The 17853-nt window shown below is 32.4% G+C and overlaps 1 protein-coding gene, 1 non-coding gene and 1 pseudogene across 2 annotated transcripts; all 3 read right to left on the bottom strand.

The window, feature by feature from the left end:
• Positions 1–4725: 4725 nt before the first annotated feature.
• LOC127090051 (U5 spliceosomal RNA) lies at positions 4726–4840 on the bottom strand. The gene has a single exon (XR_007791586.1). It is a non-coding gene; the product is annotated as a U5 spliceosomal RNA (small nuclear RNA).
• Positions 4841–7513: 2673 nt separating this feature from the next.
• LOC127083450 (uncharacterized) lies at positions 7514–16178 on the bottom strand (annotated as a pseudogene).
• On the bottom strand, positions 16066–17008 carry LOC127079975 (TMV resistance protein N). Its single transcript, XM_051020324.1, has 2 exons — positions 16991–17008; positions 16066–16944 (listed from the first exon to the last, which is right to left on the bottom strand). Exons 1-2 carry the CDS (start codon positions 17006–17008, stop codon positions 16195–16197), a joined length of 768 nt encoding a protein of 255 aa, XP_050876281.1. The 3' UTR covers positions 16066–16194.
• Between the last annotated feature and the right edge of the window lie 845 nt (positions 17009–17853).

The following is a 17853-nucleotide window of genomic DNA, read 5'->3' as shown; positions in this document are numbered from 1 at the left end:
AAGTGTTTTTACCATGCCTACCTGGTGTTGTTGGATGTGAAGTTCATTATCCTTCAAATTTTGATTGTGGTGGCGTAAGTCATCCATGACAACACACATTTCTATTATGGCATCCTCATCATCGTCAGACTCATTGTTGGTCGGAATTACTACCTTTTCGTTCACCATGTTGTGGGGGATTAAATCGCATTCCTCCCCGCCAAGTCTAGCATCAATATCTACAAGATCAACTAACGTTTGGTAAAAATTTTGGTGTTTTATTAGACCAAACTTAATAATAGATTTGAAGAAAAATTCAATTTTGGAAGCAATATAAAAAATAGTTAAAAATTCAAAAATTACTTATAAAAATGTACAATAAATTTTATTAAAATCATATTATAATTTTAGAAGAAACTTAATACTTGATTCGAAGAACAACTAAATTGGGGATGCAATAATTTTAAGAGCATGGAAAATTTTGGTGTTAGCCTTAATTTTTGTATATGTTTGAACATTGAAATTTTATTCCTGAGGGGACAGATGTGGCCACGATGTTAGAACAATTAGTCCAACTTGTGAAACTAGCATGATGTCGACTAACAACAAGAATAACACAATGTAGAAATCAATAAAATAACACGGGAAATTGGTAACACAGTTCAGTGAAACCACACCTACGTCTGAGGGGTAACTCTATCCAAGAATGGAAATTCACTACTTCAAATTAGAACAATTAGTCTTATAAGAACCCCAAACCCTATGAAGTTCTATGTCTCTCCCTAGTCCTAGTGACTTTCTATTTATGTCTCCCCCCAATTATGAGAACCCCTCTCACTTTCTCTCAATCATTAACCCCTAATGACCAACTTAACCATTAACACAATGATTGTTAAATTTATAACTCAACTAAAACAAACTAACAACAATGACAAATTATTGAAACATAGAGTGATGTACATTGGTAAAGTCAACAATAATCTTTATGATACCATTAGCGTAGAATAAAACAAAACAAAACAAAGGACTCATAAACCCTAGACACTAAAACATAGTCTTGTGCACAAATCTCTTACTAAACCATGAGAGTCGAGTCTCCTTATATAGCAATGTGTTGTGGACTTTTTCCTGATGGATCTCTGACTTAAATTCGTTCAGAATAATAGAGAATCTTGATGGAATTGATTGCTCCATAAAAGTCTCCAAAAAATATGATTTGTTATATTCAAATTCAAATTTAAATCTCCATTTAAATTTGATTTGATCTTCAACAGATGTCAAACAAATCAACTAATCATTGCTTAAATATCTGCAACAAATCTGATTGAAATCCAATCAAAAAATTCGCACCGCACAACATCCATCTGGCCTGTTGAATAAGACCAGATGTTACACTGCATATGTTGAAACATTATGTTCCACATGTTGCACTAGTACATCCAAATTAGCTTTTCTCCATTATATATCTTATGTTGTAGAGTGTTATCTTTGATCGAATAATTCTGAACTAAACTGCGTAGAATGTTATGTTTGATCGAATAATTATGGACCAAACTGTAATACCATTTATTTATTGCGAGACCCGATGTTGCAACACACGTGTTAGAATACATTTTTCTATCTATATTTTTGAAGTGAGTTTTCTATATTTTTCTCATCTTTTTAAGAAAAAGGAGACTCCTCAAATACATTATAAGAAATATCTTCATATAAAAGTAATTTTTAACTATTTTTTGGGATGAAATGTATATCCATAAACTTTTATCAATTATAAAAAAATTAAGGCTGTCACTAAAATTGTCCATGCTCTTGTTCTTCAAATAGTATTACGTTTGTTCTAAAAATATAATATCATCTTAATAAACATTATAATATAAGAAAATTTTGATTATTTAACATATTTATTTCTTCCACAATCAAAATCTGAGATTTTGCTTGAAATGCCCCATTTTACAAAATTTAATCCCAATATACCCCCTTTTGAAAAAAAATCCCAGTCTATCCCCTTTTGTAGTTTGGCCTCGTCACTTGATCTGACGAGGGGGTGCTGAAAGATATTTTGCCTCATGGGCTCGGCAAATGGAATGACGAGGGAGTGGGCGAATTTTTTTTTCTTCAATGGCTCGTCACTTCAAGTGACGAGCATGTGCAGACATTCCTTTTTTTTTTGTTTTTATTTTAAATAGTATTTAATTAATATTAATAATAATTAATTAATAGTATTTAATTAATATTTTAAATAGTATTTAATTAATATTAATAATAATTAATTAATGTTATGTGCTATGTTTGGCCAACACAAAAGGAAAATTTAATCTTTATCAACAATTTTTTTATTCTTGTGTAAATGTTTGTAATATTTAATTAATAGTATTTAATTAATATTAATAATAATTAATTAATAGGAAGTGTAAATAGAATACTAAATTTATTAAATACTAATAATTGTTAATAATAATAATTAATATAATTATTTTTTAGACTGAATTTTTTTAATGACTGAAATTTATTAAATTTATAATTTTTTTGTCAAGTCGTTTAATGACTGAAATTTATTCTTTTAGAAGTGAATAAATAAGTTATCGTAAGTTTAAATTCTCACGATTCATATGATGTTTTTGTACAACTATCAACTAAGTTGATTTAACATAATTAAAATTTTATTCTATCTTTTTACAAATAATTAGCCGGTATTCCATATTTGAATAATATTACAATTAAAACCTTTAAAAAGGATAAAATAATAATAAATATTTTGTAAAAAGAAAATTTTTCATATTTAAAACTGTCTAAAAATAAATTAGGTGAATCAATAAATACTCAATTATCAACTATTAACTCCAATTAATAAAAAATAATTTTTTATAACTAAAGGAGAAAAACATGATTATCTAAATTTAATTTCGGTCTTATTTTTAACATAAAAGACAACTTTTATGGAAAATAATAATATGATTGCTAATATATTTTTAATTAAATTATTATCGGAGATGATTTTGAAATAAATACATTAAATGTGTCTAAATTTGTTGATATTTATTTATTTAAGATAAAAAAAATTATTATTTTTTGCTTATAATAAAGTTGAAGGGAATAATAATTAATGGTTATTTAAATTAAATTTAAATGTATATTATCTAAATAATCAAATTTTAATAAAAGTTAATTAATTATTTGAGCTCATTTACTCAATTAAATAAAATATAAATAATTATAAGATATAAATTTTAAAACATTGGTTGATATGCCTCCACATAAATCAAAATATCACATCTCTTAATTTTCCAAAACTTTATCTTAGAATCATTTATATTTTATTTAATCAAGCAAATGAGCTCAAATAATTAATTAGTTCTAATTATAAGCTAATTGTTTGAAGAATACAAATTTGAGTTTAAATTAAATAATCATTAATTATTATTTATTTAATTTTTCATGAAACTTTAGATTGCACTCCTTTGAAAATCAGATCATTACAATAAAAAAAATATTTCTTTTTTTTATCTTTTTTCTAATTATGATAATCTATTTTTATTTTTTCTATAAGCTACTTATTTAACTTAATTGAGTGTAAGAATCCCAAATAATCCATAATTTTCTTGTAAATCACATTATTTATTTCCTTTTTTATGATATTTTCATTAAAAATTTGATATTTGAAAGTTTTGACATATCCTAATGTTTAAAAACTATTTTAAAAGTCAAATATGCTAACATTACATCATATTCAATGAATTAAAAAAAGTTGATCTAACTTATTAAAAAACTAATACTTAAATTAACATTATAACTTATAAGAAATAAACAAATGGAAAAAAAACTAAGTTAAATACAATGTTTTAAAAGTGGGAGAAAGGGATGAATCAATGGAGTCTCTATTTTAAAGTTTAATTGACACAATCAATTAAATTTAAAAACATTTTATTAAATGATTAAATAAATACATAAATAAATTACTAATATTAAATTAAATTTTATACATAAATTATAAATTATTAATCCATTATAAATTTAATATAACAAAATCAATAAAATTAATAATACAATAATAACACAAAAACTATGTAGATTTATGTGGAGGCATATCAATCAATGTTTTTAAAACCTATATTAAAAATCAAATCTGCTAATATTTACATCATAATTCAATGGATTCAAGTTAGTCTAACATATTAATAATACAAAAATTAAAACTATAAATAAAAAAAAGAGTTTTGATATTACAAACATTTACACAAGAATAAAAAAATTGTTGATAAAGATTAAATTTTCCTTTTGTGTTGGCCAAACATAGCACATAACATTAATTAATTATTATTAATATTAATTAAATACTATTTAAAATAAAAACAAAAAAAAAAGAAATGCCTGCACATGCTCGTCACTTGAAGTGACGAGCCATTGAAGAAAAAAAAATTCGCACCCCCTCGTCAGATCAAGTGACGAGGCCCAACTACAAAAGGGGGTAGACTGAGAATTTTTTTTCAAAAAGGGATATATTGGGATTAAATTTTGAAAAATGGGGCATTTCAAGCAAAAACTCTCAAAATCTTCCTCAAATCTAGTATTAAGTTTGGTCTAGTAATCACCAAAAAATTAATTAATTTTAAAAGAAAGAAATCTTGTAAAGGTAGTAGTAGTGCCATCAGATGCTTTTATATAACTGCTTTATTTTAATTTCACATATAATTAATATTTAAACCACTTAAATAAACATTCTAAGTCAATTTTAAACTAGTATTGCAGAGCTCTCAAAAGAGAACTCTTTCAAAAATAGGCGTATGCCGCTTTTAGTGACGCACACACGGTATTCTTTAGTAAAAGGCGAAAGAATAGTTCGCTTTGTGTTCATCACACGGCTCCGTGACTTGATATAGATGGAATCGTTTCTTTTTATATGCTAACAGCATACTTTTACTTGTCAACTAATCGATGTGGGCTCTAGACTAAAACCACACACTTCAACACCAACCCTTATGTTTCTCGCGTGCCTATACCTCTCCACTCCACACAGTCTTCTTTCAGTTCCAATCCACAAATGGGATTTCAATCTATTCTTCTTCACATTCATGTGTTTCATACCATTCTTTATTTCCTGCATCGTGCTCCTGCTAATATGCACTAAACAAGCTCTCACTTTTAACACTTGTCCCTAAAACACCAACAAAATTACAAACTCACAAAATCCATCTCTTATTCATATATTTGTAACATAATTCTTGTATAATCTTATGTCTAATGATCTCTACGTACATAAATGTTTAATGTTACACATACATTGACATATGAATTTTCATAATAACAACAATGATTGTAAGTATAAGATGATAGATATATAAAAGCAACAACCATCTAACCAAGCATGCCAAATGACTCATCTAAAACATACATACATACAACATGAAATATCACATTTATTCCACACACAAACTCCAATAATGTATGGCGTAACATATGTATTAGATTAATTCTACTATATTATTAGTTTATGTTTTAAAAATGAGAGGACTATTTTTCTATGACTGTAATAAAATAGAAATTGCAATATACAATTAAGCCTTCATTATAATGCTATCTTCTTTACAATATGACAGCTTAATTTCTTATTGATTCTTCTTAGATAGGAAGTGTTAACTGAGCTGTTTTAACTAAAATGATGTATGCTGGACGAAAAGTAGGTATTCAACGAAATTAAAAATGAGATTCGGATAAAATTAAGTTTCATGAAGAATATCATTAAAAACTTTGAGATAATTGCATATTATTTTCAGGTGACTTACCAAAGAGAAGTTCTCATTTCACCTTTCTGTGCTCTTCACATTCAAAACAAAAGTATCATTCTCCATGATTCATTCACAGATGATTTGTTCATACCAGATGAACGCCCTTAATCGGAAGGTGCTACAACAAGTTCAATGCTGCTCAGAATTTGCAAGTCTTCAAGATAATCTTCCTTGCGCAACATATGTCACCCGCATTTCCTTATCTTGCACCGTATCAACTCGCACTTTAAAACTCAACGAATTGTTTTCCTTGAACTCTTTCTATGTTTGCTAAACAGTTCCTATGCGAACTTCCAGCCTTCCTTTCGGGCGAACATTTAACTTGCCACCCCCCAGTTGTACCTGACACTCCCCCAAATTCAATGAATTTACTATATTTATTTTGTAAAATTTTCGATCATTTTCAAAATCCACCCAAAATTTGCGCAAATTTCAAAAAATTCAAAGCGATACCTGAATTTCCCAAACCTCTACCGACAATTTTGAAAACAGTAAATTTCTTTTCGGAAATTTCAAAATTTCTGTAAAAATCCTTTGATTTTGCATCGGAAATTTCTGAAATTCCCGTATTTTTATATCCATTTTTTCTGAAATTTCAGAATTCCCAATATTTTATTATAACATTTTAAAGGCTACTACTTGCAATACTTGCAACACATACATGGCAGTGTCAATAATTTTCAAATTACCATTAGGATTTGAACATCTCATTGCTAAATATTATGATATACTTGAACATTCAATTTTGTTACATCCATTCTATTTAGATTTTGATCACATAATTTTATTAAAAAATAAGTGGTTTAATCATGAAAAAATGGGAGAACTTCCTAAAAATCCAACAAAGACAATTGTATGAAAATATTTTGAGGAGCATATATACTCATATTTTTAGAAACTTCCCATGATACATAATAGAAAAACTAAGTTGTTTGAACTTAAGAGGAATATGTTCAAAAGAGGAGGCGTTATTGTTCATAACATTATAACCATGGCATCTGAGAATTTGTTATGGTTGTATTTTTTTCTCATGTCACAATTCTTGCATGGGACTACTTATTCAAGAGATATTTCTCTTCTCATTCTTTTGACAAACACTTATCACCAAGGCATTCTCCGCTTGTTCTACATCAATTTGATTTTGTAGTTGTTTTTTATAGGAAGATAATCAAGGAAAATGTTCGAGATGTTACAATTTTAATCAAATGGAAAGCTTGTTCATTCTTGAGGACAAGGATGTTTGAAGCGGAGAGTATTGTTACATGTTAGTTGCTATTTTCCTTATTTTCCCTGTCTATATGCAATGATTTTATCATCTTAGCAATGATTAACCATATATAAGTAAATGGAATAAATATATTAAATTCACAAAAAATACTTCTTCTCTTCTAAATCATTAAAATCCCTACTCTCGAGACTTAGATTGTATCGGACTTTATCGGATTCGTCCATAGAATCCATTTCCCTATTTCACAACATCATTACTCTATTGCTTGATTCAAATAACTACCTTATCTTTTGTGGAACTATTAAATTAGCTTCCTTTGCATTTCTTAAATTGTTGCATACGCATGCATGGCGTGGAAATGATAAAAGATTCCATTGTTTAAATTCTAAAAAATGATAGAAAATGATGACATTCGTTCCATCTCTTTTCATTGTTCATACTTTATCTATTGTTCATAACATATCATTCACATCAACATCAATATATTTTGTATTGTTCTGAATTTTACTTTATGTTGTGCCATTATTAAATTTGTGTAGTTTAACAACTGTGACGCTCCTGTCAAAAAGATTATAATACGAGATTTATTACAAATCCAAATTGGAATTAGACAAATGAATATGATTGTCAAAAAGTTTCTCATTTTGTTAAGTTACAACAAAATTGGCTCTTAGAGAAACTCAATCTCCTTGGTGGATGGTACGGTTGAAATGAAAACCGTGGACTCACATTTCTGTTACAAGGACCGCGCTGAAATTGCGTTGCGTTGACCTTAAGAACGATATCATTGGAGGTAATCCAATGTGATTTTAATAGTTTATTCGATACGGTCTCGATTGTTGTGGTGGACTTTTTGAAGCGTAAACCATGCGTTGGCGAAAGGAATATTCTAGCCCCAACCATCATTGATATCAAAGCCAGCACGCTTAAACCAAGTCCTTGTTTAATGGTGTGAAACATTTTCCCCTGCAAGATAAGAACAGTGGAAGACAGGTTGAGATGAATAAGTAATTAAAGTTCAATAATAACGAACCAAAAAATGATAAGAGTATTCTCGTCTCTACAAAATTAAGTTTCATGAAGAATATCATTAGAAATTTTGAGATAATTGCATGCTATTTATTAGGTGACTTACCAAAGAGAAGTTCTCATTGGACCTTTCTATGTTCTTCACATTCAAAACAGTAATATCCTTCCCCTTGGATTCATCCACAGATGATTTGTTCATACCAGCTGAATGCCCGGAATCTGAAGGTCCTACAAGTCCACCGCTGTTTAGCATTTGCAAGTCTTCAAGATAATCTTCCTTGCACAACATATGCCACCCACACTTCCTTATCTTGCATCCTCCTACTCGCACTTCGAAGCGCAACGAACTGTTTTCCTTGAACTCTGGCTTTCTATGTTTGCTAAACTCTTCATGCATGAACCTTCTTCGGTCCTCCCTTCGGTGTCTCTGTATGTATATAAAATCACCACTCACTACCATAGTGACGAGGTAAAGATTACTATATGCTGTTGAACCTGCAGACAGTGATAAGGAAGGGCTGTCTTCGGGTCCTAGAGTATCAAATTTCCACCACAAGCGCATAGATCTCATAAAAAAACTTTTAGCACCTTCCTCTGAATCCTGTGGAGCTTCAGCTTCTAAGGCCACAAGTACAGCCACCCCCCACCAGTCACTTGAAAGACAATCAGCAGGGATGTCCACTGTTACTGATGCAAATGAATCGTGTTTTGACACATATGACGAGCTCAATGGAAAAAAATTCTGATTATCAAATCTAGGTGGGATTTTGAAGTACATAGGATAAATGAAGTCAAACATCTGTAACAACGTAACATTTTTTCGTTAACAATAATAGATGAAATTCAAGCATGCATTATAATATACTAAGTGGCTTTGTCAGTGTAATGTAGTAACTTGTGAGTAAAAATATTTAGCTTGTAGATGCACATACTTGACGCGCATATGACTGTAAGAGTTCTTTGTCACTTGATTCAAACAGCTTCCATATCTTTTGTGGATCTAATGCACCAGCTTCCCTTACATCTGAATCTGTTCCATACAAGCGTACATGAGGTGGAAGCACTGGTAAAGATTGGAGTTGTGGGCAATCTTCCAATTCAAGATAACGAAGCTTTGAAAGATTAGCAAGGTAGTGAGTAGGTAGGTGTACAAAATTGTTACCACTTAGAATCAGACTCTCCAATGATGATAAGCAATCAATATCATGAGGAATTGAATCATCAGTGAGATTACAATGGCTTAAATCCAACACAGTTAATGAGGAAAGGCCTGATACAAAACGGGGCAATGCTAAGGCCGTTGTATGAGCTGGGAAAAGCCTGAACTTCTTGCCAAAAGGCAGCTGAAACTCCCAGCTGGAATTGGATGCTGGTTCGCTACATCCGCTTAAAGATAATCTTTTAATATTTTCTAACTGAAGTAGGGATGGATCCAATTCTCTAATAGCGGTTCTGCTCAAGTCAATGTCCACCAAAGCCTTGTTTTGATTTATACCATCTGGCAGGGTACGAATTTTTGAACATCTTGATATGTTGAGAATTCTGAGAGTTTTCAGGTTACAGATGCTGTTTGGAAGGCATAGAAGATTCTTGCAATTCGTTAAGATAAGTTCCGTAATGCGTGTCATATTTTTTCCAAATTCAGGAAGTCTTTCAATTCTTGAGCAGTCAGAGAGAAATAGCATTTTCAAGGAAAACATTTCCAATTCATTTGGAAAGGTTTTCAGATCAACGCATCCCATCAAGCTCAATATCATGAGTTTTTTGTGTTTTCTGATAGATTGGTGTACTTCAACAAGTTTTGGACAATCATTAAGATACAACTCTTCGAGATTTGGAACTCCAGAGATATTTGGAGTTTGGCGTAAATCTTTGGAGTTACTCAAATCGATTACTTTCAGCTTTCCAAAACACTAGAAAAAGTACAAAGAAAGAGACTAGCATTGTAAAATCCTGGGTCAATACTATAAGTTATATGAAGGCTCTTAACTGAAAATTCTTACCTCATTTTCACTCCACAAATGTTTAACTTTGCTGTTGATCATTTGTAAATGTACAAGCTCATCTAATTGAACTCCAAGTGGAAGAGCATTCAACGGATATCCCCACCATATAAGCACTTTTAGAGAGCTAGAAAGATATTTCAGGCCAAGGGAAAGATGTAGATCACATAAGATAATGAGTAACCTAAGATTACCCATCTTTGAGAATGCCTCGGGGTCCCAATATGCTTTATACAGCGTAGATGGCGATGATTTCAAAACTATACCTTGCACAATTTCAGTTCCCTAGTAAACAATAATCATCAGATAGGCAATACAATTTATAAACAAGAAAAGCGGTAAAAGAATAGTAACTTTGATTTGGCAATTACCTTATTTTTTCTCAGCACTTGATCAATATCCTCTAGAGACCACAGTCTACTTCGTCTACCCGGATCATTAGGGGATTCTTGAAAAACTATAGTTTTACCCATTTCTTCAAGCATATCATGCATCCAGATAACTCTTCCATCGAAAGTTACTAATGATTTTTCTATGAGAACATTTATGCCAACTGTTGGATGAAAGCCGCAATTTTCTAATATTTGTATTACTTTATGTTTGTACCATCCCTTAAAAAAGCAGGCAATATCTAGAAATATAGTCTTGTGTTCATCTTCTAACATGTCATAGCTTATTAAGTTTGTTTAAGATATCATCATGTGGAACTTGTTTAATCTTGATTAAAGCATCTTTCCAATCAGATATACTTCTTCCACAAAGAAAAGAACCCAACACTTCAAGAGCCAAAGGAAGGCCCCGAGCATATTCGACAACACTTTCAGACAACTCCATATAACCCTTTTTAGGTGCATCTTCTTTAAATGCTTTTTCACAAAAAAGTTGAAGGGATTCACTTTTATTTAAGACTTTAATCTCATGCATTTCAAACAATACAATATGCGATATCAAGAGGTGCTTATCCCTAGTCGTAACTATAATTCTACTCCCTCGACCAAACCATTCCTGGCTTCCAGCCAAATTCTCAAGTTGGCTTTTTGAACTTACATCATCAAGGACAAGAAGAACCTTTTTGTTGGATAAAAGGTTTCTTAAGCTGTCCTTTCCTTGGCTCAATGTTTCAATTACCATTCCTTTTATGTTCAGATGAGAAAGAATTTTATTTTGCAACTGTAGCAGACCTTCGCTTCTTTCACCTGAGACCTCCCTAACATTAGCAACGAAGCAACTTACGTCAAACTGGCTTTTGCTTTTTTTGTAAAGCGCTGTAGTAAGAGTCGTTTTGCCTATCCCGCCCATGCCCCATATCCCTATGAAACGAACGTCCTCCAATCCTATCTTCAGAGTTGAATATAATTCTTCCAATCTTGCATCAATTGCAACCAGTCCATCATTATAGGAAGGGAATTTGAGTTCCAGTTTTTTCCATACTTGTGCAACAACTTCTTCAATGAGTTTTGTTTCATGCCTGCATTGAACAAAAACCAATACATATAATCAAGGCAAAAATTAAAGTCATATATAAAATGAAAATGAAAAAACCTCTTTACAACTCAAATGAAAATTAAAGGCATGCCCTTACTGATCCTTAGAATCCCAGCCTGATAAGTTGGCGACCTCTCTCAATGCATCTCTCCACTTTTGCACCTTCTCTTTGCTTTCAGCAAAACTTTTTTCATGTTTCCTAAAAGCCTCATCAAAACTTCCCCTTTGATTCCTTACATCAGAGGGATCCACACCATAGAAAATAGGGAACACTTGTTGTCCTGACAAGCGTTTAGATTTGAGAATCTTGACTAACTCATCCAAACACCAAGCTGAGTTAGCATAGTTTTTGGAGATTATAACAACTGCTGAGAGTGATTCCTCAATGGCATGGAGTAGCTTTTGTGAGATTACTTCACCTCTTGCAAGTTCTTCATCATCTCTGAAAGTTATTATACTCTTGCGCACCAAAGCTGCATATAGGTGATCGGTGAAGCCTAAGCGCGTGTCTTCTCCCCTAAAACTCAAGAAAACATGATACTTCCATTTTGAGTTTTGTGAACAGTCTTCCATTTTAAGACCTTAAGAACTAACTATAGAAATGGAAGAATATGCTGATTTAGAATGAAGCACCTGAAAATAAAACAAAAAACATTAATTACAAGTTATTCAAAAAGTCATACTCATGCAAAAAATAGTACTTGCACCAGAATCAACAATTGGTGTCAAAGCAAGGGTACTCACCAATACCAGTGAGAAGATGATTTTCAGCTTTCAAAATGAGTCAATGCCTCGAGATATGAATATATGTGAGAGTTGTCCACATTTGGAATAATATTTAGTCACTCTTAATTAATAAATTAATAGCGTATATATAAAAATCCTAGTTCTTGTAAAAACTAGACAAAAAATTAACATTAGAATAATAATAGAGATTCGTGAGTTGAGCCACAGACTAAACATTGGCCGTTGTCATCACATGCTTAAGAATAAAAAAAACCAAGCTAGTATTTATCATTGGGACCACCCTTTTGATTTGGAGCTTCCCACAAAACCCAAATTAAAATCTATAAGCAACAACAATAGTGCATGCAAGGCAATAAGTGATAAGGAATAAAAAAAACATAAACATAATGATGCCATCAAAAGCAAACAGCAAAGGAAGTATTCCATCACCACTCTGCATCAAAATCCACTACACCAAACTTCCATTAGAACACAAGTGGCTCTGAGAGAAACTCAACCTCCTTGGTGGCTGGTATATTGGAAATTCTGTTGAGTAATATTCTCATCTTCTTCACAATATAAAACTTAGTTTCTTATTGATTCTTCATAGGTAAGCAGTGTTAACTCCGCCGTTTTAAGTAAAATGATTGTGAAAGCATGTCTCGATATAAGTGTTCAGCAAAAATGTAAGTTTTGAGCACTGCCTAACCTGCGAGGCCCGTAGGAAAGTGTGTGAGGGGAGTCTGCTGTTTCAACGTTGTGACTTTTCCACTGCATCACCCACGTGGAGCTTCAGCTTCTAAGGCCACAAGTACAGCCACCTCCCACCAGTCACTTGAAAGACAATCAGCAGGGATGCCCACTGTTACTGATGCACAAGTACTGAGGAAAGAACTTGATTTCTGGTCACGCCACACTTAAAAATACACAAGCCCAAAACTTTAATCAACATTCAAGAACTGATAATTCTTTTGATTATAGACCAATTGATCAGATAATCTCCGTAGTACAACCTATCCTATTACATACAAGCTACAGCTTGCTTTTTGTTCATGCAACAAATGAACACTGAAGAACTAATAATTCTATTGATTCTAGATAAACAAAACATGATCTTTCTAATACAATGTATTTTATCTTACTTATGTGAACTTTTATCTAAAGTTCCTTGACTGCCTCTACGCTTCACGTCATTGTCTTCCCTGATCATGGCTTCATAGCTTCGTACATGTGTCCAACTGTTCTGGTTGTAGGCTACGTAAACCCTAATCAAATAACTACTGTGGCTACTGAGTGGACAAAATCAACATACTTCCAATGGAACATAGTCTTGGGATATAGGACACAGCGCAAAAATTACATTATCTAGTTAAGTAAGAACAAAAGTGAGTCTGAGAGAAATTTGTCCTCCTTGGAAGCTGGTATAATGGAAATGACAACCATTGGCTTACATTTAATCTATGACTGCTTTGTAATTGTGGTGTATTGACCTTCAATACAGTTTTGCAGGAACCCCGGTGTGATTTAAATGGTTTATTCTGGACTTCATTTGTTGTGGTCTGCTTTTTAAGCCGTAACCTTGCACAGGCAGAGGGAATAATGCAGCAGCTACCATCATTGGCATTAAAATTAGCATGCTTAAACCTAGTCTTTGTCTAATATTCTGAAACATTTTTTCCTGCAACAAGAGATAGTGGTAAACATGTTTTTTAAAGAATACCATGATAACTTTTTAGGTAATTGCGTGTGGGAATTAGAGGGTTACTTACCAAAGAGAAAATTTCATTGGATTTTTCTATGTTCTGCACATCAAAAGCAGTAGCATCTCTCCCTTCAACCTATCCACAGTTGATTTGCACAGACCACTGACATGCTCGGAATTTGAAGGTGCCATAGAAAGTTCACCGTTGTTCACCTCTTTAAAGTCTTCAAGATAATATTCCTTGTGCAACACACGCCCTCCACACTTCTTTATCTTGCACCCTTCCACTTGCACTTCAAAACGCAACAAACTGTTTTCCCTGAAATCTGGCTTCCGATGCTTGCTAAAGGATCTGTGCTTGGACTTTCCCTCCCCTCTTATGTGTCGCCGAATGTATATAAAATCACCACTCCTTACCATTGTGAACAGGTACAGTTTATTGTTTGCTGTTGAACTAGAGAAGAGAGATAAGGATGAGCCATCTTCAGGTTCTAAAGTATCAAAGTTCCAACGCGTCCGCATGTGTTTGGTAGTGGTTTTTATTGGAACACCAAACGATACACGGATTAAAAGCAAAAACACTATTATCAATAGGATTAAATAACCCAAGTCTGATTTGGTATTGCGAAGCAGCTTTTCTCGGGCCTGAAAGCCTTCAGTAATTTCCTCCAAGGCCACAAATACAGCAACTGCCCACCCATTACTTGAACGATAATCAGTAGGGATCTTTACTGTTATTGATGCAATTGAGTCAGTTTCTGACACATATGATGAGCTCAAGGGGGGGAAATTTTGATTATCAAATCTCGAAGGGATTTCCGTTTACACAGGATTAGGGTAATCATCTATCTGTAACAATAAATTTGTCCTTGTTAACAAAAAAAAGCAGAACTTCCCTATCTTTTTAGGATCTAATAATTTAGATTCCTTTCTATCTGTATCTATTGAGTAAAAGCATATATCTGGTGGAAGCAATGGTATAGATTGAAGCATAGGACAGTCTTCCATTTCAAGATAGTGAAGCTTTGAAAGATTAACAAAATGTGGTGGAAGCAATGGTTCATATTGAAGCTGAGGACAGTCTTCCAATTCAAGATAGCGAAGCTTTGAAAGATTGAAAAAGTAGCAAGAGGGTAGGCGCAGAAATTTATTCCCAGATAGAATTAGTCTCTCCAATGATGGTAAGCCATCAATGTCATGGGGAATTGAATCATCAGTGAGATTACAATAGCTCAAATCCAAAACAGTTAATGAGGAAAGACCTGAGAAAATAGAAGGCAATATTAAGCCTGTGTGAGCTGAGAAAACCTGAACTGATCCCTATATGGCCGACTCACATCCCGCCTAGAGTCGGAAGCTGGCAAGCCACATCCACTTAAAGACAATATTTTGAGATTCCCTAATTGAAATAGGGAGGGATCCATTTCTCCAATAGCAGTTCTACTCAAGTCAAGATTCTCCAAAGCCGTGTTTTCTTTTATACCGCCTGGCAGGTTACAAATTTTTGAGCATCCTGATATATTGAGAACTTTGAGTGACTTCAGGTTACTAATGCTATTTGGAAGGCACATAATATTTTTGCAATGCATTAAATTAAGCACTGACATGCTTATCATATTTTTTCCAAATTCAGGAAGTATTGTAATGTTTGAGCAATCAGATAGAACGAGCATTTTCAAGGAATTCATTTCCAGTGTACTTGAAAAGGTTTTCAGATTTGCACATCCTATCAAGCTCAATATCTCGAGCTTTTTGTGCTCTTTAGTAGATTGGTGGACTTCAACAAGGTCTGTACAATCATTAAGATGCAGCTCTTCAAGGTATGGAACTCCAAAGACATTTGGAGTTTGACGAAGATTTTTGGAATTACTCAACTCAATTGCTTTCAGGTTTCCAAAATACTGAGCAAAACAAAGGAAAATGGATAAGTAGTGTTTGAAAATCCTAGTTACAAATGAAAACTCTTATTTGAAGCTCCTTACCTGAGTCCCATTCCACAGTTGTTTGACTTTACTATTGACCATTTGTAAGTGAACAAGCTTACCCAGTTGAACTCCTAGTGGTAGAGTATTCATTGGATATCCCCGCCATATAAGCACTTTTAGTGAGCTAGAAAGACATGTCAGACCAAGTGAAAGATGCAAATCACATAATATAATGAGTAACCTAAGATTATACATCTTTGAAAAGGCCTCGGGGTTCCAACGTGCTTCAAATGACATAGATGGTGATGACTTGAAAACAATACCTTGAACAAGTTCAGTTCCCTATTAAACAATAATTGTCAAATAGGTAACACAAGATACAACGAACGCAGTTCAACAAAAGTATTGTAACATTGAAATTCGGAATAAACTTGTTTTTCCTTAGTACTTCATCAATATCCTCTAGAGACCACAATCTACTCCGTTTCCCGGGATCATTAGGAGATTCTAGAAAAACTATGGTTTTACCCATTTCTTCTAGCATATCATGCATTCCAATAACTTTTCCATCAAAAGTTACAAGTGATTTTTCTATAAGAACATTTATTCCAAGTGTAGGATGAAAGCCACAATTTTCCAATATCTGTATCACTTTATGTTTATACCATCCCTTAAAAAAACAGGCGATATCTAGAAATATAGTCTTGTGTTCATCTTCTAACATGTCATAACTTATTCGAAGTTTGTTTAGGATGTCATCATGTGGAACTTTTTTAATTTTGATCAAAGCATCTTCCCAATCAGATATCCTTCTTTCGCAAAGAAAAGAACCCAACACTTCAAGAGCCAAAGGAAGGCCTCCAGCATATTCGACCACACTTTTAGATAACTCAAAATAATCTTCTTCCGGCTTGTCCCTTTTAAAAGCTTCTTCACAAAACAGTTGAAGGGATTCACTTTTATTCAAGATTTTACTCTCATACATTTCAAACAATACAGCATGTGATATCAAGAGGTGTTTATCCCTAGTCGTAACTATAATTCTACTCCCTCGACCAAACCATGCTTGGCTTCCAGCCAAATTCTATGATATGTTATTTAAGAAGTTATACTCATGCAAAAGATAGTACTTGCACATAATCAACCATTGGAGTCAAAGCAAGAGTACTCACCAATTCCAGTGAAAAGATGGCTTTCAGCTTCAGAATGAATCAATGTCTCTAGAGATGAATATGTGTAAAGTTGTCCACATGGAATTGGTGGTATTATTTGTTGGGAATATTTTTTTCAAAGTATTGTATTTTTATTGCCACTGCTTATATCAATGTTAACTATGACAAATCTTAATATTATTTAAATCTTAGGTCTTTTACAACCCTTAGGTAGAAAAAATTAACACTAAAATAATAGACATAATTGAAAAAATAAACACTAAAATATTAGACATAATTGAAAAAATAAACACAGAATTGTGGGTTGAGTTAAGGAGTGGGACTTGTATGTTTATTACAGGCCTTGCTATAACTGCAAGTAATTAGTTAAAGATCTAACCAAAACAATAATTTATGAACTCTTAAGTTATAAAATTCCAAGATTGAATTGATCTTTGTTGCACAGTTGACTGAAAATGTATAGTTAAATATAAAATTTGAGGCTTCACTTTTATTATTAATAATAATTAATAGCTTCTTCTAATGCACTTCTCTTCTCTATATATCAGTTCTTCTAGTGCACTTCTCTTCTCTATATATCCCGTGACTTCTTCTACATTGGATATTCCACTTTTTTTATTATGAATTTTATTCAAATTATTATTTATATTTAGTTAATGATCAATTCATTATTAATATCAAATAAATTCTAAATTAAAATTTTGAATTTTATAAATTTAAAATTTGGCTGTGTTGTTTATGTATCAATGCGCTCTCTTGCTGATAACATTTTGGGTTGTAATATTTCTAAAGAAATTAGTCACGGCCAACAGAGGAGCAAA

The sequence above is a fragment of the Lathyrus oleraceus genome, chromosome 5 (assembly GCF_024323335.1).
Source record: "Lathyrus oleraceus cultivar Zhongwan6 chromosome 5, CAAS_Psat_ZW6_1.0, whole genome shotgun sequence".
In the NCBI taxonomy this organism is placed as follows: domain Eukaryota; kingdom Viridiplantae; phylum Streptophyta; class Magnoliopsida; order Fabales; family Fabaceae; genus Lathyrus; species Lathyrus oleraceus.
The sequence above is the reverse complement of the archived record's forward strand: the minus strand, read 5'-3'. Positions and strand labels throughout refer to the sequence as shown.